The following is a 21,285-nucleotide window of genomic DNA, read 5'->3' on the forward strand; positions in this document are numbered from 1 at the left end:
AAGAATGGGATCCTTAACTGACTGAACCACCAGGTGTCCCAAGAAACTATGGAGAGGTATTAAAGAAAACAAAGACAAAAGAGAAGAAAAATCCCTGATATCTAGAAGTAGTAGCTAATATTTACCGAGCACTTAACCATGGGCCTAACACTATTCTGTGTATTCACCTGTTTTCATTTAATCCTCATAGCAAAATTAGGAAGAAGGTACTGTTACTCTCCCATCTTAAAGTTGAGGAATCGGAAGCACAAAAAAACGAAACTTACTTCAGATTACACAGCTAATTTGAGGTGGACGTAGCAGTTAAGCACAGGCATCCTTACTCCAGATTCTAGCATGTTTCTAAATACTTCTCTGTACTTCTATTTAATCAAAGGTTATTTCTGTATAGAGATCTAATGGGAAAAGTCCATCTTTTGGACTCTATTTGTATGTGAGAGCTACTTTTTAAAGCATAATTCCCACATATATGTTAGTCTTACTAAAGACTAACATTTGGGATTGCTGAAGTGTGGTGCTGTCTAACCATGCCTGAATCAAAGCATACCACAAAATTTAACTAAAGAGTGCCCTTCTATAGCATCTAAACTGCTAGATGAGTATTGCTGGGAAGGGGAAATGTGCATGGCATTTATATTAATGGTGCTAGAAAGGTCTTTTCCCATCGCATAGAAACTAAGTGGAGAGAGCTCTATTCTCAACCCTACAGCCCTTGAGAGGATTTAAAAAACTGGATGATTCCCAGAAAGACTGGACTCTGCTATACAATATAAGTAAATTGGGCCAACTGAGGCAAGAAATTCCGTTGTCAATGGAGATGTCAATGGACGATAGTTCATGCAGGTAGCTTCCTCTGACACTAAATCTTTAAGGAAGATAAGATTGTTTCTGAAGTAGGACAGATTTATTAGCAATATGGTCGAATTAGTGGAAGCCAGGACAAGCTATATCAAGACTCTGATTAAAAGTTTGGGGAAAATAATGCAATAAATGACATAGCTGGATGCTACCAAGCAGCTAAACCTAGGGTTTTTGCACATAATGTAGAATGGGTTCCAGATACAAATACTTTAATACTAGGAAATATTAGGGTGTTTTATGAAAAAATTAAGATCCTAACAGGTATTACTGGGTTGAGTAAAACTTGATAGGAAAAGTGGAAGTATGTCCACACTTTTGTTCTAATTTTTTTTAGAATTAAATTAAATTAAATTATTAAATTAAACTAAATTAAATTAAAGCAAATCTTCAGCAGAGTGAGAACTGAGGAGGAAAATTACCCAAAGTTCTTAATCACTCCGCAGAAAGAATAAAAAGATTCACTTTACGTTAGAATTTGCAGGAGTATTATATGAGGTAATGGAGAATATAGTGATAACAGAGAGAATAAAATGGAGTAAGCATTGCTAAGAGGGTTGTTTAAAATGGAACCAGGAGGACACTGAGGAAATGGGGCTTATGCATGTCTCCTGTCTCAAATACTCTGAATTGTTGCTGAACTCAACTAAAAGTCAAGAAATCTGCTGCATGTTAGAATGAACATAAAAGGACTTTCGGCCTAACATTAACCCTAGGAAACAATCATATATAGTAGTAACTGTAACTAATGGTAGTGTAACTGTAGCAATACCAGAAACAATTACATTTCATTCAAAGCAATTTATGTAAATTCCCTCTTTCCTCTTTAAAAACTCTAACCTCCTTTGTCTCTCCAGATTACACTTTCAGTTTTGCTGAATTCTGTCTCCCAGTTGCAATCCCTAAGATACCAAATAAATGAAACACATTTATTGTGCAGCTTGCAGTTTTGTCTTTCATTGGCCGACAACAGGAAGTAAAATGAGGTGTAGACAACTGGGTGAGAGTCCACAAGCCTGTCTGGGGTCACTAGAGTTCAGGCTGCTTAAAATGTCAAAAGCCTCCAGGGAGCACCCTGTTGTTACAACTAATTCTAGAGGGGAGAAAGCTAAAGCCATAGAAGCTCAAGTGAATTAAAACATGAGGATAAATTGGCTAAAATGGAATTATGGGCTATTTGAAAATCATATCTGGCTAAGTTTAAACATATAAAATAGCAGTATGGATGGCTCAGTCAGTTAAATGTCTGACTCTTGATCTCAGCTTGGGTCTCTATCTCAGGGCCATGAGTTCAAGTTCCATGTTGGGCTCCGTGCTGTGGAGTCTACTTAAAAAATAAATTAAATTTTAAAAAATAATATGATAGTAATATAATTATAAGACCTTAACATTTACCTTTCTTACAATTCTCTCAGATTTAATTTTTATACAAAATAAATTAGATGAAACCAATTTAATGCCTGAAGTAAATGCACAGGCTTAAAACCACTTTATCCTGAAATATCTAAATAATTTACGCAAAGAAAAGTGTGTGTGTTAGTTTCGCTTGTACCGGGTCATCTGGATAATTGCTTCAGTTTTCTCCCTTAACATTTATTTATTTATTTATTTATTTATTTATTTATTTATTTATTTATTTTAAAAACTACTTTAATTTTTTTAATGTTTATTTATTTTTGAGAGATTGAGAGAGAGAGACAGAGCACAGGCAGGGGAGGGGTAGAGAGAGAGGGAGACCCAGAATCTGAAGCAGGCTCCAGGCTCTGAGCTAACAGCACAGAGCCCAATGTGGGGCTCAAATTCACGGACCATGAAACCATGATCTGAGCCGAAGTTGGATGCTTAACCGACTGAGCCACACAGGTGCCCCTTTTCCTTCAACATTTAGATATGCATTGTCCAATTTGGGGGGCTCTCAAGCTCTTGTAAGGTGGCTAGTCTGAATTGAGATGTGCTGTAAATGTATAATATAAACCAGATTTAGAAAGTTTAACATGAAAAATAATGTAAAGCATCTCATTAATTTTTACATTAATGTTATGTTGAAATGATATTAGGTTAAATTAAATGTTTGTTAAAGTATTGTTAAAATTAATTTTATCTGTCTCTTTTTCTTTTTAATGTGGCTACTAGAAAATTTTAAATTATAAATGTGGCATATATTATATTTGTTGGAAAGTGTTAGACATTGCCTTAACATATTTAATAAGAATTCAAAAATCTGATAAATGCCTAAATAGAAATGGTTTCTCCTTTCTACAGCATAATAACATTTTTTGGTGAATGGATGCTTGATTTTAATAGTTCTTCAATGTATAATATTATATTTTATCAACTCTTATGAGAGGTCAATAAATCCTTAACATATTTTAGCTAATTGCCCCTGAGATGCAAAATGTTTTAGAAATGCCATTAGCATCTCTTCAAGTAGTCACTCTACATAATTGTAAAATGGTATACTAAACACTAGAAATATTTGATTTCTCTACCCACTTCATTATTTGCATGATGAATATTTGCTTTTTTTCTTTAAATTTGTGTATGTTCTGCCTGAAATAAATATTATACCTTTGTATTCATCTACTCCACTGGTGTAGACATATCTGGTTGTCATGGGAATTACTGGCTTACTTTTGGGGAAAAAATCTGTGTAGAAAGAAAATTGTTCACAGGCTATTTTAATATTAAGGTAACAATTTAGGAGAGCCTTTATACCTTTATTATTCCTTGGTTTTTAATTAAAAAAAAAGTCAAAATCTGTCTTCAGTGACAAAAGCATTTCTTTAATCAGAATAGAGTCTCTTCTAATTCTAAGTTTATACTGACCCCTATAGGCTATTTTGTTTAATCTATTCCTGGTTTAGTCTTACAGAACATAGGCTGAAATACTTAAACATGTTTACATTTAGAATTTAATTATTTTAGGATTAAAATCATAAAATATTTTTCACAGACCTTTTCACTCCTTGCATTGTACAATGTAAGCTATGCACAAATTTTATTCATCCTTAAGACAATCTAGTTTGGGGGGCAAACTAGCTTGTATTGATTATCTACAATAGGCTTACATGGTGCTGTCATTTATAAGACCATGTGTTATTATTCCTTAAGATAATTTATTTTGGGGGTAAACTAGCTTGTATTGATTATCTACAGTAGGCTTACATGGTGCTATCATTTATAAGACCATGTGTTATTATTTAATCTTCTCAACTCTTTAAGGTTGATATATTACTAACAAGGATTCTAAGATTTTGAGAAGTCAAGGACCTTATAAAAGATATTTTCACAACTTACACTGAAAGCAGAATTTAAAGTGCAGAACTTGGAAGGAGGGGTATGTAAATGACATTAACAATCAAAGTGAGAAGTTAAAAACTAAATAGCTTTTCCCCAGTTGATAATTTTTCCAGGGTTAAATTTTTTGAATCCATATTAAGGACTCTTATAAATCTACAACATTTCTCTTTGGATATCTACCTCAATCCTCTCTCTTTCTTAAAAAAAAATTTTTTTTTCAACGTTTATTTATTTTTGGGACAGAGAGAGACAGAGCATGAACGGGGGAGGGGCAGAGAGAGAGGGAGACACAGAATCGGAAACAGGCTCCAGGCTCCGAGCCATCCGCCCAGAGCCCGACGCGGGGCTCGAACTCACGGACCGCGAGATCGTGACCTGGCTGAAGTCGGACGCCCAACCGACTGCGCCACCCAGGCGCCCCTCCTCTCTCTTTCTTAAAATGACTTAAGTGGAACCATTTTAAAATGGAGCCAGAGCAGCCATTTCAGAGGAACTGTCTTTCACATCCTGTTTCCTGAAACCTTGAACTGGGCCAAACTGCCAACATTCAAGAAGTCAGCAAGCAGAAGATCCAGAGAATGTCCCTTTTGAAAAGACTAATAAAAGTGAACCTTGGTCTAGTGACCACTTCACCTGACCAACCAATGAGGTGCAAATCTAGCCTTACTTACTAGCACCAAGGAACTCTTCTTTTTAAAACAATTTACCCAATATTCCTTTTTTTGTTTCCCCCATGAAAATCCTAGGTCAACCTCCTGAAATCTCAACACTCTTTGGGATTCTATTTAAATCTGTGTAGCCTGCATTGCAATTCTTTGATCCCAACTACATGCTTTATCTCTGGAACTGATTTCTTGTTTATTGGCTGACATCTTCAACTATAACAGCAATGTAAGTTACTTTGAATTTTGCATCTCATTAACTCTTGGTTTTGAAGCTTCATTTTCAAGTGCTGAGAGGTAACATTTCTGAGACTTCAAGTTCAACATGTCCAAACTAAACTGTCTTTTAGCCAATTCCATTTCTTCCTTTTTGCTACCTATCAGTTAATGGTCACAGTTCTTCCAGATTCCTAAGTGATACCTGACCTTCACACATCTAATTTTTGTAAATTTTTTAAGAGTCTTATTATTAATGACAATGCCTATTTCTATTTTAGGTTATTTCTGTGGCCAAACTGTTCTCCCAGAATATCTTCAGGGACCAATCACTATAAAAAGAACTAGAACTTTTTGTACATTCACTGGAGTTGGCCATCATCACTTAATTATCAAGCGCTCCAAATGTCTCCTGAACAGCTCATAACATTCAACAATCAATGCTGCCTTTAAGTTTTTATAACCAGTATGTCTTCTTATGCAATTAAAATTTTTGAATGTGAAAGCTTCCTGTAACATCTTAATTGGACAAGAAATTAAAATGCGTGTCAACAGCAAATAAGTGATACGACACTTATCGTGTTCACGTTATTACAGTGAACTGTTAAGTACCCAAAAGAATAGAAATATCCCAATAAAATTTGTCCCAGGCAGTGGTCTGCAGTAATGCCTGAGAAAGTAAGTGGGGAGGAAAAGACGCAGAAGTGTTAAATACTAGAAATAAGTGGATGAACGGATGAGCATCGAGAAAGAGAAAGCAATCCTCCAGAAGTGAGAAATTCCTCTAATGGACGAAGGCAAAATCATTAACGACCACTTCAGCCTCTACTTAACTCAAATTCAAATAAATATTAAGTAAAGGTGAGATTTTCTCACAACGTTTTCTTAATGTGGTAAATAAACTACAGTCCGGCTGCATCAGCCAGCCACTTTATGCCCGCAGTGTTAAAAGATTCCGCTCTGCAGAAAACGCCAGGTTCCAAGCATGCGCACGCGCACGCGCAATCTTAACACGACACACTCCCCCACCCCAATACAGGCCTCAAAGGAAGTGACGCAAAGCTAAGGGGCGGGGTGGGCTATGCGCCGGAAGTGGCTCGCTGATAGTAAATAAGGCCTGAGAGGGTGGAGAGATACTGTCTCCATTTTGTCGCCCTCCTCTGCTCCTGCGACGTTGCGGAGATGGGGAACGTCTTGGGACTGTGCTCCATGGCGAGCTGGGTAAGGAGGTTTTTAGTGGCCTAAGGGGTGCTAAGCGTACGATGCGGAAGAGAAGGGAACCCGAGCTGGGCTGGATGCGGCCCGTCGGTAACGTGGTACCCCACCCAACAGGGAGTGCCTTCCGTCCCCATTCTCTCCCTATCTCCCGCGGTCATCCAACTCAGCTTTAGGGCCCTGAGTCTTGCAAAGAGCTGACCCGGGTGGCCGAGAAGAGGAGATGGGAAGATAACCCCGATGGGAGAAGCGAAGAGAGCTGGTAGTCTTCCCCCAACACCCCGTCTTTCGTGAAAGCTACTCCCCATTCTCCCAGGCGCTTTTTTGTTGTTTTTGTGTTTGTGTGTCTGCGTAGGCCATCTCAACAAAGGTCTTAGGCCTGTTCCGTGGAGTTCCCCGTCTCTTTTCGTCACATTCCCAGCGACCTCAGACTGCAGCACTGTCATCCCTGGAGGCATGTTGGCCTCTTTGTTCTGTGGGGCCGACTACAATTAAGTGCCGGCTATTTGGGACAGCCTGGCGGTAGTATTGACACGCTAATACTATTTAGTTCTAGTTCTGTGGTTGGATCGTCAACCTTAATGGTAGGAGGAAATTTCTCAAGTAATAACATGTATCTCTAAAAGCTGGTCAGTTCAGTGCTGAAAATCCTGTGTCTTTTGACATAAAGCATGCTTGGGTAATCTGGAATTTCATGTTTAATTAGGTGTGGGTTCCATTTTAAATAGCATTGTTAGAATGAATCCATTTTTCATTATAGTGGCACAATTTCTTGTTTTGGGTGGTGCAAATAAACTTCAGTTTAAGATAATCATTCCACTACCACCCCCAAATGTAAACAGCATATTAATATTATAGTTAATAAATTATTTATGAATTGGGGCGAGATATTTGCGTTCAAATCATAGTTCTTTAATCTGTGATTCCTAAATTCCACTTCTAACGCTTGTCTGACTTCCCAAATGACTCCCATTATATACATCAGTCAGAATTTTTATTCTTTTACATACCTCGCTTTTTTTCAGAAATCAATGTACTGCTTGAACTGTAAAAGTTAAATTTTAATAAAATAATACGTGGAGATTGTTATTTCAACTCAGGCCATTCTCTTGATTATGTCCTACGTATTTCTTCACCTAGTTTGGTATGGAAACCAGGTATTTTTTATCTCAGTAAGAAACTCAGAATCCACTTGAGTCTATTGTCTAATACAGAAGAGGTATAATGTAATAAATGTTTTAAAAAATAATAAATGTTAAAACATTGCTTTCATGGTGGGGGAGGGGGATGTGTGATTTGTAAAGTCAGATTTATCCATTTATCAAGTTGGCATATTCTTTGTATATAGTAAAGACTTAAAGGGAGGGATTCATACTTCCCATTTTGTTCTCATCTCCAGAACCTTGAACAACCTTTTTTGCCTCAAGGACACTTACGGTTACAGAAGGAAAAAAAAATGTTTTAAGGTTTTTTTAATATTTATGTGTTCTAAATCAGAAAATAACTTTAGTGAGCAATATGGAAATACTATATTCCTATTAATGTTTTTACAACTTAATTGTTCACCTTTATTGACTAGAAAACTGATAAAATTAACACTGCATTGTAGTCACTGTTAATAACAAGGTATATTGAAAAGGTGGTAACAAGGAGGCAATTTTCTTATCTTCCAGTAATTAGATCTGTGGCAGATATGCCAGATGGCCAAGGTTGATCTTTAGTGTTCTAGATTATTGTGGCCAGTCTGGGAATTGATTTTGTAGTCTGCAATTCTGGTCATATTTTCCCCTTTCCTTCCTGGTGCTTCTGTCTCTATTCCTGAATTGTTCAATTTTAGAGTAATTTGATAGCAATTGAAGGGGACTTTGCCTTGTAATATACAAATGTGTTTTTTTCCCACAGTCTTAACAGTCAATATGCTTATTTACTTAGAGGTTTTGACAAATTTAAAATTTGTTCAAATTTTCAAAACTATTCAAGTCATTAAATTGGAAGTTAAACCACAATTAAATCTTAATGAGTCCTTCAGGCTTAATCAATTTTTGTGAAGTTTTTTTCTGATTTATAAAAGCGCTGTAGAAAATTTCTGAACCATGAAAAAAGCACAAAAAAAATACATGTAATACTGTTGTGTAGAGATTGGAGCATTAATTTTTTTATTTTATTTTGAGGTGGGTTTGTTTGTTTGTTTGTTTCTTTTTGCCAAGTGGCCTAGAATTAGATTGATCATAATCCTTGGTTCATGTATGCCTGGTCTTTGATTAGTGACTGTTACGCACTCAGATATCTGAATCTCCCACCTAATCCTGTAACTACATTACCAGCAAAATTTATGCCTACTTCAGTGCTTTTCTCCACCCCAATCTCAACAATGGTGTTAATGACTAGAATTGATTTTTTGAATTACTGGACCTTATATACAATAGCTATCATTTTTTTGCCCAAGATAATTTAATGTAGTTAAGAAGAAAGAGCCAGTGATTACTGCCTGCCTATTTGTGAGCCTCAGCTAGATTTTTATTTTTTAGTACAATGACTTGTTTTTGCAGAAATGATTCATAGTCACTATGAATAGTCAAGCATAGCAGAGTACAAAGTTAAAATGTCACACACAAAAAAATGCCACCACCAATAACATTCCTTTTCTCTCAATGCATATATACACATGGATGAATGGACAAAAATATTTTTTTTTAGGAATGGTAGCATGCTAAATTAAAGCATTAAATCGAATTTTTCCTGAATTTAACAAAAGACAAAATAAAAGTAAAGGAGTTGCTGAATGTTAAATAAACATTTCTTCATCAGGAGAATTTCCTAAAAAGATTCCTCTGAGATGTTTCTATAGCAGTGGTTTTCAACTGGGCATAGTTTTGACCCCAAGATGCATTTGGCAATGTCTGTAGACATTTTTTTTGTGTCCAATTTTGGGGTAAGAGGTGCATCTAGTGAGTAAAGGCCAGAGAAACTCCTAAACATTTTACACTACACAGGACCCCCCTCCCCACCCCCACAGAGAATTTTTTTGGCCCAAAGTGTCAATAGTGCCAGGCTTGAGAAATTCTACTTTATCCTCTTTGGTTGGCCAGAATAAAAAATGGAATGAAACCTGAGAGTTTTAACTGCTCTTTAAAAAAGCATGTAATGAATTCTATTTTTACCTCTACCTTCTGCCTCACTTATGGAGGCTACCTGATGTCACCATTTCCTGATCTATTTGAGAATTCTGCTCTACAAATTTTACTGCTTAACATTTTCCTTTGATGGCTTATAATTGGGTGCCTGATTTCAGCTCAGGTCATGATCACGGCTTGTGAGTTCAAGTTCTTCATCGGGCTCTGTGCTGACAGCTCAGAGCTTGGAGCCTGTTTTGGATTCTCTGTCCCTCTCTTGTTCTGCCCCTCCTTCACTCATGCTCTCTCTCAAAAATAAATAAAACATTAAAAACAAAATTTTTAAAAGCCCTTTATTTTTTGAATTGTATTGGTATTTCTAAAGGGAGCATGGGTAAATTCACCTTTAATCTGCCATCTTTAACCAGAATCTTTTTGTATTATATTTTATGTATGACCATTATGTATTATAACCATAGTTCTCCTAGTTATTTAGTCTTAGAACTAAACAAGTCATTCTTAAAGTGTATTCCCTGGACCCTGTAGCATCAGCACACCTGGGAATTTATTGGAAACACTGACTAGGGCCCAGCATTCTATGTTAATAAACCGTCCAGGTGATTCTGATGTCTGCTACCTTTTGAGAACCACTGCTCTACACTTAAGTGATTTCAAAGCTCAAATATTTCTTTTTAACCATGGCTTTTCCCAAAATTTTTTTTAATGATATGTCATCTAATTGACTAAATTTTATCATTTGCTAGAGTTTGGAAGAATTCATGGATGCTGAAATCCCTGAATTCTTTCATATGCAAAAATATCCTATTTGAGAGGCATTGTTTACTAGTATAATAGTATACCCATTACACCCATTTCCTTCAGAACTTAATAGTGTTTTTTGTGAATTCTGTTTTATCTTACAACCTCCTGGTATCCACCGCCTTCCAATACATCTCACATGTTCTATTGACTTTTTTCCTTTGCATGGATATTTGAACAGTTTTTACTTGTCTTTGAAATTGATCAAGTATGTCTGACTTTAAATCTTTTATCACTTTTTTTTTCTTCTGGTAAATATGTTCTTTTTTATTATTTATTTTTTAATTTACATCCAAGTTAGTTAGTATATAGTGCAACAAACTTAATGCCCCTTACCCATTTAGCCCATCCCCCTTCCCACAACCCTTCCAGCAACCCTCTGTTTGTTCTCTATATTTAAGAGTCTCTTATGTTTTGTCCCCCTCCCTGTGTTTATATTATTTTTGCTTCCCTTCCCTTGTATTCATCTGTTTTGTATTTTAAAGTCCTCATAGGAGTGAAGTCATATTATTTTTGTCTTTCTCTGACTAATTTCGCCTAGCATAATACCCTCCAGTTCCATCCACGTAGTTGCAAATGCAAGATTTCTTTTTGATTGCCAAGTAATACTCCATTGTGGGTGTGTATGTGTGGGTGTGTATGTATGTATGTATGTATGTATATAGACACATGTGTATACACATACATACATACACACATCTTTATCCATTCATCTGTCAATGGACATTTGGTCTCTTTCCATACTTTGGCTATTGTTGATAGTGCTGCTATAAATATTGGGGTACATGAGCCCCTTCGAAACAGCTCTCCAGTATCCTTTGGATGAATACCTAGTAGTGGAATTTTGGGGTCGTAGGGTAGTTCTGTTTTTAATTTTTTGAGGAATCTCCATACTGTTTTCTAGAGTGGCTGCACCAGTTTGCATTCCCACCAGCAGTGCAAAAGAGGTCCTTTTCGCAATGTCACCAATATCTGTTGTTGCCTGAGTTGTTAATGTTAGCCATTGTGACAGGTGTGAAAATACCTACTCATTTCTTTTGGGGAAGTTTTTCTCATATTCTATCCTTGAATGTCTTATTTAGAGGATTCTGTATTTTAAGGACACTAGTTACCTTCATGTTATATTGGTTTTGTTTTCCTTCTACATTATTTTTTTTCTGTCATTTTTTTAGTTGATACAATTTACATGAAATTCACACTTTGTAATATACAGGTCTGTGATTTTTGAGAAGTCCTATACTTATGTAACAACTACAGAACAATTACTACCTTAAAAAATTCTGTCATCCCCATTCTTGGAAACCCGTTTTGTTTTGTTTTGTTTTGTTTGTCTCCAGAGTTCTTTCCAGAAAGGCATATGAATAGGATATACAGCATAGGGTGTTTTGAGTCTGGCTTTTTTTACTGAGTATAATTCATTTGAGACTTATTCATGGTGGTGTATTATTGGTTCCTTTTTAATTTTGCATACTATTCCATTGCTTGGATGTACCACAACTTAACCTGTCCATGTACCAGTTGAAGGGCATTTCCAGATTTTGGTGATAAAGTAGCTGTAAGCATTTTCATAAAGGTACCATTAAGGTTTTTTGTGTGACTCTTAAGTTCTTTTTGCTTAGGTAAAATATCTAGCAATGGAATTGCTGAACAACATGGTAAGCATACATTTGACTTAATAAGAAACCACCAAACTGGTTTCTAAGATAACTCTACCAATTTTCATTCCCATTAACAAAAAGTTGTCAGTACTTGGTATTATGAGTTTTTTGATTTTGGCCGTTGTAATGTGTGTGTAGTGGTATCATTATGGTTTTAGTTTGTATTTCCTTAGGGGATCTGTGGTTTACATCATGGTTTACTCTTGGTGTTGGACATTCTGTGAGTTTGGGCAAATGTATAATGACACGTATTTACCATTAATATAGCATGTAGAGTATTTTTATTGCCCTAAAAATCCTTCGTGTTTTGCCTATTCATCCCTCCACCCACTCCAACCACTGTTCTTACTGTCTCCATAGTTTTCCTTTTCCAGAGTATTGTACAGTTGAAATCATACAAAATGTAGTCTTTTTACGTTGTTTTCTTTCACTTAGTAATACCTATTTAAGTTTTCTCCTTGTCTTTTTATGGCTTAACTCCTTTTCAGCACTGAATAATATGCCATTATTTAGATGTACCACAGTACCTACTGAAGGACATACTGGTTGGTTCCAAGTTTGGGCAGTTATGAATAAAGTTACTATAAACATTCATGTGCAGGTTTTTGTGTGGACATGAGTTTTTCTTGGTATTTAACTGGATTGTATGGTAAGCATATGTTTCGTTTTATAATCTGTCAAACTGTCTCCAAAGTGGTTGTACCATTTTGCATTCCTACCAGCAACGTATGAGAGTAACTATTGATCCATATCCTCATCAGCATTTGGTGTTATCTGGCCTTCCTAATAGGTAGTAGTATCTTGTTTTAATATGCATTTACCATATGCATGTGAAATGTGATGTGGAACACCTTTGCATATGCTGATTTTCCATTTGTATTATATGATTTGGTGAGGTGTCTGTTGACCCATTTGTTTTCTTATTATTGCGTTTTAAGAGTTCTTTGTATGTTTTGGATAATACTCCTTTAAGATCAGGTATGTCTTTTGCAAAGTTTCACACAGTTGGCCTGTTTTTTCATTCTCTTGATACTGACTTTTGCAGAGCAGAATTAAAAAAAAATTTTTTTGGGGGCGCCTGGGTGGCGCAGTCGGTTGGGCGTCCGACTTCAGCCAGGTCACGATCTCGCGGTCCGTGAGTTCGAGCCCCGCGTCAGGCTCTGGGCTGATGGCTCAGAGCCTGGAGCCTGCTTCCCATTCTGTGTCTCCCTCTCTCTCTGCCCCTCCCCCGTTCATGCTCTGTCTCTCTCTGTCCCAAAAAAATAAATAAACGTTGAAAAAAAAAAAATTTAAAAATAAAAAAAAAATTTTTTTTTTAATGTTTTATTTTTGAGAGTAAGCACGAGCGGGCTTGGGGCAGAGAGAGAGGGAGACAGGATCCAAATGAGCTCAGTGCTGACAGCAGAGAGCCCGATGGCTGGACTTGAACTCAAGAACCTTGAAATCATGATCTGAGCTGAAGTCGGATACTTAACTGACTGAGCCAGCCAGGCGTACCTACTGAGCAGAATTGTTTGAATTTTAATGAAGACCAGCTTAACAGTTTTGTTTTTTTTTTCTGTGGATCATGCCTTTGGTGTTATCTGAAAAAGTCATCACCACACCCACGGTCATTTGGATTTTTTCCTATATTATAGGAGTTTTATAGTTTTATGGTTTGTATTTAGATTTAAGACCCATTTTGAGTTAATTTTGGGGAATGATGTGAGATGTGTGTCTAGACTGATAGATTGATTTTTTTTTTTTTTTGCATGTGGATGCCCAGTTGTTACAGCACAGTTTGTTGAAAAGATGATTTTGCTTCATTGAGTAGCCTTTGCACCTTTGTCAAAGATTAGTTGATTTTATTTATATGAGGCTATTTATGTGTTTGCTAGTCTGTACCTTTGATTGTCCCTTTTTTTGACAATACTATACTGGCTTGATTACTATTGTCACTTTATAATAAGTTTGAAGTTTGGTAGTTTCAGTCTTTCACCTTTGTTCTTCTTCAGTGTTTTGTTGGGTAGTCTGGGTCTTGTGTTTCTATGAACTTAGAATCAGTTTGTTAGTATCTACATGATAACTTGCTGGGTGTTTGATTGGAATTGCATTGAATCTATAGATCAAGTTTGAGGAATTGATATCCTGACAACGTTGAGTCTTCCTAATCCATGAACATGGAATGTCTGTTCATTTATTTAGTTCTTTTATTTTGCTTATCAGAATTTTGTGTTTTTTTTCTATTGATCCTGTATGTAGTGTGTTAGATTTATACCTAAGTATTTTGGCAGTTTTAATTTGGGGGATGCTAATGTAAATGGTAACGTATTTTTAATTTCAAGTTTCACTTTTTCATTGGGGGATATATAGGGAAGTGATTGACTTTAGTATACAAACCTTGTATCCTTCAACCCTGCTATAATTGTTTATTAGTTCTAAGATTTTTGTGGGGGTTTTTTTGGTCAATTCTTTTGAATTTTCTACATAGATGATAATGTCATCTGTGAAGAAAGCTAATTTTATTTCTTCCTTCCCAGTGTGTTTACCTTTTATTTCCTTTTTTTTTTTTTTTTGGTGTTAATTGCATTAGCTAGAACTACCAGTAGTGTTGAAATGGAATGGTAAGAGGAAACATCCTTGGTTTGTACCTGATATTAATGGGAAGGTTTCAATTTTCTTACTATTAAATATGATAACTATAGGTGTTATGTTGATTTTATTAAGTTGGGGAGAGTTCCCCTCTATTCCTACTTTATTGAGAAATTTTATCATGAATGAGTGTTGGATTTTGTGAAATAGATTTTCTGCATCTGTTGTGACCCATCTTTTTTAGCCAGTTGATGTGATGGATTACATTAATTGATTTTTGAATGTTGAACCATTCTTGCATACCTGGGATAAATCCCACTTGGCTGTGATCATACATTGTTGGATTTGATACGCATGTATGTTGTTGAAGATCTGTGTTCATGAGAGATGCTGATACAGTTTTTATTTTTTATAATATCTTTGTCTGGTTTTGTTGTTAGAGTGATGCTGGTCTCATACAATGAGTTAGGCAGTGTTCCTCTGCCTGTCCTCTGAAAGAGATTTCAGAGAACTGGTGTTTCTTTGTTTTGTTTTGTTTTTTTTTCTTTTAAGTGTTTGGTAGAGGTCACCGGTGAATCTGGGTCCAGTGCTTTCTGTTTTGGAAGGTTATCAGTTGTTTGTGTTTTTTTTGTTTTTTTGTTTTTTGTTTGTGTTTTTTTTTTTTTGTTTTTTTGTTTGTGTTTTTTTAAGTTTTTTTTTTTTTTTTGAGAGAGTGAGTGGGGGAGGGGCAGAGAGACAGAGGGAGACAGAGAATACCAACCAGGCTCCACACTGTCAGCACAGAGCCCGATGGGGGCCGGGGCGGGGGGGGGGGGGGCTCAAACTCATGAACTGTGAGATCACGACCCAAGCTGAAACCAAGAGTTGGACATTTAACCAACTGAGCCACACAGGCGCCTCAGAAGTTATTAAATTATTGGTTCAGTTTCTTTAACAGGTATTGAATTATGCAGATTGTCTCTTGTGAATTTTTGCATCTTGTGTCTTTCAAGGAATTGGTTCATTTCATCTAGGTTATCAAATTTGTGGACAGTGTAGCTGTTGACTGCATTCTTTTATCCTTTTGATGAATAGGGGATTTAAAGTGATACCCTCTCCTTCATTTTTGATGTTAGTAATCATGTTCTCTCTTTTTGTTAGTCTCAGCATGTATATACACATGAGGTGAATATGTATGCATACATAATTGAATACAGTGTTCTTAAGATTTTTTAACAAACTCTTATCTGTTAGGTCAATTAAGAATAAGATAAAGAGGGGCGCCTGGGTGGCTCAGTCAGTTGAGCGTCCGACTTCAGCTCAGGTCACGATCTCGTGGTCTGTGAGTTCGAGCCCCACGTCGGGCTCTGGGCTGATGGCTCGGAGCCTGGAGCCTGCTTCCGATTCTGTGTCTCCCTCTCTCTCTGCCCCTCCCCCGTTCATGCTCTGTCTCTCTCTGTCTCAAAAATAAATAAACGTAAAAAAAAAATAAGATAAAGAGATTTTGATGTTTGATGTTCTTATTTAGACTCTGACTTATATTAATGTCCTTGTCTCTAAAGGACTTCCTTAAACATTTCTTGCAAGGCAGGTCTACAATTTGACAACAAATTCCCTCAATCTTTGAGAAAGTCTTTATTTCTACTTCACCTTTGAAGGATAATTGACAGAGTATAGAACCCTCACTTGGTGGGTTTTTTTTTTCTCAACACTTCAGATATTTCCACTACACTTTTTCTTGTATACATGGTTTCTGAGAAGTGGATATAATCTTCTCTTTGTTCTTCTATAGATAAGTTGTTTTTTTCTTCAGCTTTTTTCAAGATTTTTTTCTTTATATTTTCTTTATCTTTTATTTTTTGAGTTTGGAAGTGATGTGTCTAGGTGTAGGTTTTTAATTTTTGGTTTGTGGATTTTGTTTGTTTTGGTTTTTAGTATATGCTTCTGACATTAAGTTGGGAAAATTGTCATTGTTTTTTCAAATATTTCTTCTGTTTCTTTTCTTTTTTTTTTGCTATTCTCAATATATTACCCCTTTTTAATTGTCCTGCAGTCCTTGGTTATTCTGTTCTGTTTTATTCAATCTCTGCTCTCTTTTCTTTTCAGTTTGAGAGGAGATGTCCTCAAGCTAAGAAATTAAATTTCTCTGTCTTGTCGTAGACTATTAATAAGCTTATCAAAGGCAGTTTTTCTTTCTGTTACATTTTTTTGATCCCTAGCATTTTTTCTTGGTTCTTAGGTTTCTTATCTCTCAGTTTATATTGCACATGTGTTGTTACATGCTGTTTATTCATCATAACCTTTAACATATTCAATCCTAGTTATTCTAAATTCCTAGTTTGGTAATTCCAGCATCCCTACCATGTCTGCTTTTGATGTTTCCTCTGACTCCTTAAATTATGTTTGTTTGTTTGTTTGTTTTTTTACCTTTTGCTGTGCTTTGTAACTTTTTCTTTATAGTGGGACATGCTGTACTGGTTAAAAGGGACTGCTGTAAATAGGCTTTGGTCATGTTGTGGTGAGGTCTTGGGGAAAGAAGAGTGTTCCACAGCCCTATGATTAGGTCATAGCCCTTTAGTGAGCCTGTGTCTGGACTGTAAACTTCTCAAGTGTTTCCTAGGCTTTTTCTTCCTCCTAGGTGGGAGAAGATGGCAAACGAGGGCTGGCGTTGAGTGTTTCCCTTCCATGTTATTTTGGCTCTGATAATACACCCCCCCCCCACCCCAACAGGTTAGGCTCTGGTTAACCAGTTTCTCCTTAGGGCAGGCATTGTTAAGAACATGTGTTCTGGGTATATTTTAAAATGGTTCCTTTTTCCTTCTGCAGGAAGCATGAGGGAATTTCCACAGTAAGTTTCAGCAATTCTTCAGTTACAGTTTAGGTTGCCCTACTTGGGCCTTGGTTCCTAAGTTGGTTTCCACTTGTGATTTTCTACTTTGGTAAGTTGTGGCACCCTGTATTTGCCTATCTGTTTCCAATCTTGGGGGCAGTGATTTTCTCACCTGTCTTATGGATCCTGGAAGAGTTCTTGATATTTTACTCTGTTTATCTTTTTACTGGTGAGGAGAAAGTGGTGCTTCCAAGCTTCTTAAATGGGGAAAAAAGATACTAGAGGTCTTCATTTGCTTTTTATATTTTTGATTGAATTGACAAGATGTTAAGAATTTGTAGTCATGAAGGATGTTGCTCTCTTCTTTATAATGTCTTTGGATTTAGTGTCAGTAATTATGGCCCACTAGAAAAGAGTTGTGAAGTGTTTTGCCTCCAGTTTTCTAGAATAGTTTGTGTAGAATTCATGATTTATTCCTTAAATGCTTAATAGAACTCACTGGTGAAACCATCTATGCATGGGAAAGTTTTTAACTTAAAAATTTAACTTTTTAAAGTAGTTACAGGACCATTGATTGTGTGTGTGTATATGCATACATGCATACATATATATATATATGTATGTATGTATATATAAATTTTATTGAATGATTTCTGACAATGTGGGTTTTTCAGTTTGTCCACTTTATCTAAGATACTGAATAAAATTGCTCATACTTTTCCCTTATAATTTTTTAATGCTCCTAGGATCTGTATTTGTATCTTCACACATTTCCATTTGTGTGAAGACACATTTGTATCTTCATACATTTCCAGTATTCATGATTTTTGTGTGATTACTTTTGCTCTTTTGTATCTTCATCAGTCCGTTTCTCAGTCATAACAGTCTTATAAAATTGATTTTAGATTTTAGATTTCACTGATTTTCTTGTTCTGCTTTTTACTTCCCTGATTTCTGTCTTTATTAGTTTCTTTTTTTATTTTGGGTTTGTTTATTTGATTGTTTTAGGTAGAAGCTCAGATCACTGATTTAAATCTTTATTTTTGTCTAATGTCATTTAGTACTGTAAATTTCCTTTGAACGTTGCTTTAGAGCATTCCATGAATGTATTGTGTTATTTTCATTTTATTTAATTTCCTTTTGATATCTTTTGTCTGTGAATTATTTAGAAGTGTGTTATTTAGGGGCCACCTGGGAGGCTCAGTCGGTTAAGTGTCTGATTTTGGCTCGGGTCATGATCTCATGGTTCATGGGTTCAAGCCCCGAGTCGGGTTCTCTGCTGACAGCTTGGAGGTCAGAGCCTGGAGCCTGCTTTGGATTGTATGTCTCCCTCTCGCTTTTCCCCTCCTCTCATCTCAGAAATAAATAAACATTTAAAAGAAATTTTTTAAAAACGTGTCATTTAGTTTCCAGATATTTTTTGTTACTGACTTCTAACTTAGTTACACTGTGGGCCTAGAATACATGTTTGTTGTATGATTTGAAACATTCTATGTTTATTGCAGTTTGAGATTTGTTTTATGGCCAAGAATTTGGTCTGTTTTAGTTGTGTTCTGTGTACTCTGGAAAACAATTTGTGCTGTGCCCTGGTTAGATTGAGTATTCCCTAAATGTCATTTAGGCACAGTTAATTGATAATCTTGTACAAGTTTTTATATCCTTATTTTTGTTCTGCTAAATGAGAGAACATAAATGTGAATTTATTCTTTTCAGTTTTATTATTTTTCCATTCATGTATTTTGAAGTTCTCTTACTAAGTGTAGAACAATAGGATTGTAGGTTTACTCTGTGAACATCCCATTACCATTATGAAGTGTCCCTCCTTAACCCTGGTAAGATTCTTTGCTCTGAAATCTGTTGTGTCTGGTACTACTATGGCATGGTATTTATTTATTTTTCTTTCATAAATAACTTGTTTGCATTTTTATATTTAAGTAGGTTTCTTGTAGAAGAGCTAGAGTTGGATCACAGTATTTATCCAGTGTGATAGTCTTTGCCTTTTTAAGTAGGAGTGTTTTTGCCACTTACATTTAGTGTGATTGTGGATTATGTTTGGGCTTAAATAAACCATCTTTCTATTTTGTTTGTCTTGTCTATTATCCCTTTTCTGTAGTTTTTTTTGCCATATTTTGTACTTACTAGCCATCACTTTTAGTATTCTGTTTTTTTTCCATTGGCTTACTAGCCCTACTTCTTTGTCTTGGTTTTTTAGAGGTTACTTTAGGGTTTATAGTGTTTATTTTCAACTTACTACAATCTTGCTTTATTTCCAATTTAAGAACCTTATAGTGGTATAGTTCAATGTCTCCTCTTGCATACTGCTTGTAATCCTCATACATTTGACTTCCACATTTGTTATATACCCCACAGTACATTGCTAATATTTCTGTTTTAAAAGGATAATTATGCTTTAAAGTATTTTTTTTATAAGAAAGATACATTTGCCATTTTCATTGTTCTTCATTCCTTTTGTTGTATAGATTTTTTTTTTTTTTGGTATCTATATAGATAAGCTGTCTAGTATAATTTTCCTTCTGCTTGAAGGAGTTCCTTCAACATTTCTAGTAGTTTAGGTCTGCTAATTTTGGATTCTTTTGTCTTTGTCTGAAAGTGGTTTTATTTTACATTAATTTTTGAAAGAGACTTTTAGGGAGTATAAAATTTTATCACTCAGGGTTTTTTAAAGTACTTTTGCACAATTCTTTTTACTGGAATTGAGATCTTTGTTTCTATATAATATGGCTTAATTTTTCTGCCTGCTTTTTTTTTCTTTTTTTAATTTTTTTTTTAATGTTTATTTATTTTTGAGACCGAGAGAGACAAAGCATGAGCAGGGGAGGGGCAGAGAGAGAGGGAGACACAGAATCTGAAATGGGCTCCAGGCTCTGAGCTGTCAGCACAGAGCCCGACGTGGGGCTCGAACTCACAGACCATGAAATCATGACCTGAGCTGAAGTCGGACGCTTAACCGACTGAGCCACCCAGGCGCCCCTCTGCCTGCTTTTTAAAGATTTTTTTGTTTATGGTTTGAACAGTTTGATTATGATATGAGTTAGTGTGGTTTCCATCGTGTTTATTTTCCTATAATTTTTTTTTTTATTTGAGAGAGAGCACATGTGAGTGGGGAGGGGCAGAAAGAGAGGGAGAAAATTCCAAGCAGGCTCCACGCTGTCCGCACACAGCCCCATGTGGGGCTTGATCCCACAGACCATGAAGTCATGACATGAGCCGAATAAAGAACCACCCAAAGCACTCCTATTTTTCTAGAATTTCATTAAGCTTCTTGGATCTGTGCATTTATAATCTTGATTCAATTTGGGAGCATTTTGACAATTATTTCAGAAGTTTCACTTCTCCTTCAAAAACTCTAATTTCACTTACATTAGACTGCCTGAAGCTATCTTACAATGCTCTGTTCATTTTTATCCTAGTGTTTTTGTCTCATTTATTCTGTGTCCTCAGATTTGTTCATCTTTTTTGCAGTGTCTTAGTATTTTTTGGTTTGGTTACTTTATTTTTCATTTCTACAAGTTTGGTATAGATCTTTTAAATTATCTTTCATGTCTCTTCTTAACATGCTGATGTTTTTTTCACTCTTGAGCATATGAAATATAATTAAAATAATATCTTTATGCTGTTATTTGTAATTCAGCTGTCTTTGTTATTTCCAGGTTGATTTTGATTGTTTTTTCTCATTAAAGACTGTATTTTCCTGCTTTCTTGCATAGCTATCAACTTTTTATTAGACGTCAGACATTGTAAATTTTACCTTGATGGAGGTGGACATACTTGTATTCTAAAACGAAAATATTTTTGGGTTTTGTTCTTGGACATAGTTGAGTTACTTGAAAATTTTTCTTAATGTTTTCTTTACACTTTGTTAAATGAGACTGGAGCAGCTTTTAGTCTTATGGCTGATTTTTTTGTTTTGTTTTGTTTTGTTTTGTTTTCTCCCTTCTAAGTAAAAGCCTGTATAACTTAGTGTCTTCTGCATTACAAGGTTTTCCACTGTGGCTAGTGGGAATACCAACTCTTCTCCTTTAGTAATTTATTCAGATGAATGC

At 35.7% G+C, this 21,285-nt stretch overlaps 1 protein-coding gene across 1 annotated transcript in view; it reads left to right on the top strand.

The window, feature by feature from the left end:
- The first annotated feature begins 6,148 nt into the window (after positions 1–6,148).
- SERINC1 (serine incorporator 1) overlaps positions 6,149–21,285 on the top strand; it is a 36,407-nt gene continuing 21,270 nt past the window's right edge. The window contains exon 1 of the mRNA XM_047101221.1: positions 6,149–6,257. Coding sequence (XP_046957177.1) covers positions 6,219–6,257 — 39 coding nt within the window. The 5' untranslated portion in view covers positions 6,149–6,218. The remainder of the gene's footprint in view (positions 6,258–21,285) is intronic.

The sequence above is a fragment of the Lynx rufus genome, unplaced genomic scaffold (genome assembly GCF_022079265.1).
Source record: "Lynx rufus isolate CCGP_SWC_20201006 ecotype Redwood Valley unplaced genomic scaffold, mLynRuf1.p SCAF_6, whole genome shotgun sequence".
In the NCBI taxonomy this organism is placed as follows: Eukaryota; Metazoa; Chordata; class Mammalia; order Carnivora; family Felidae; genus Lynx; species Lynx rufus.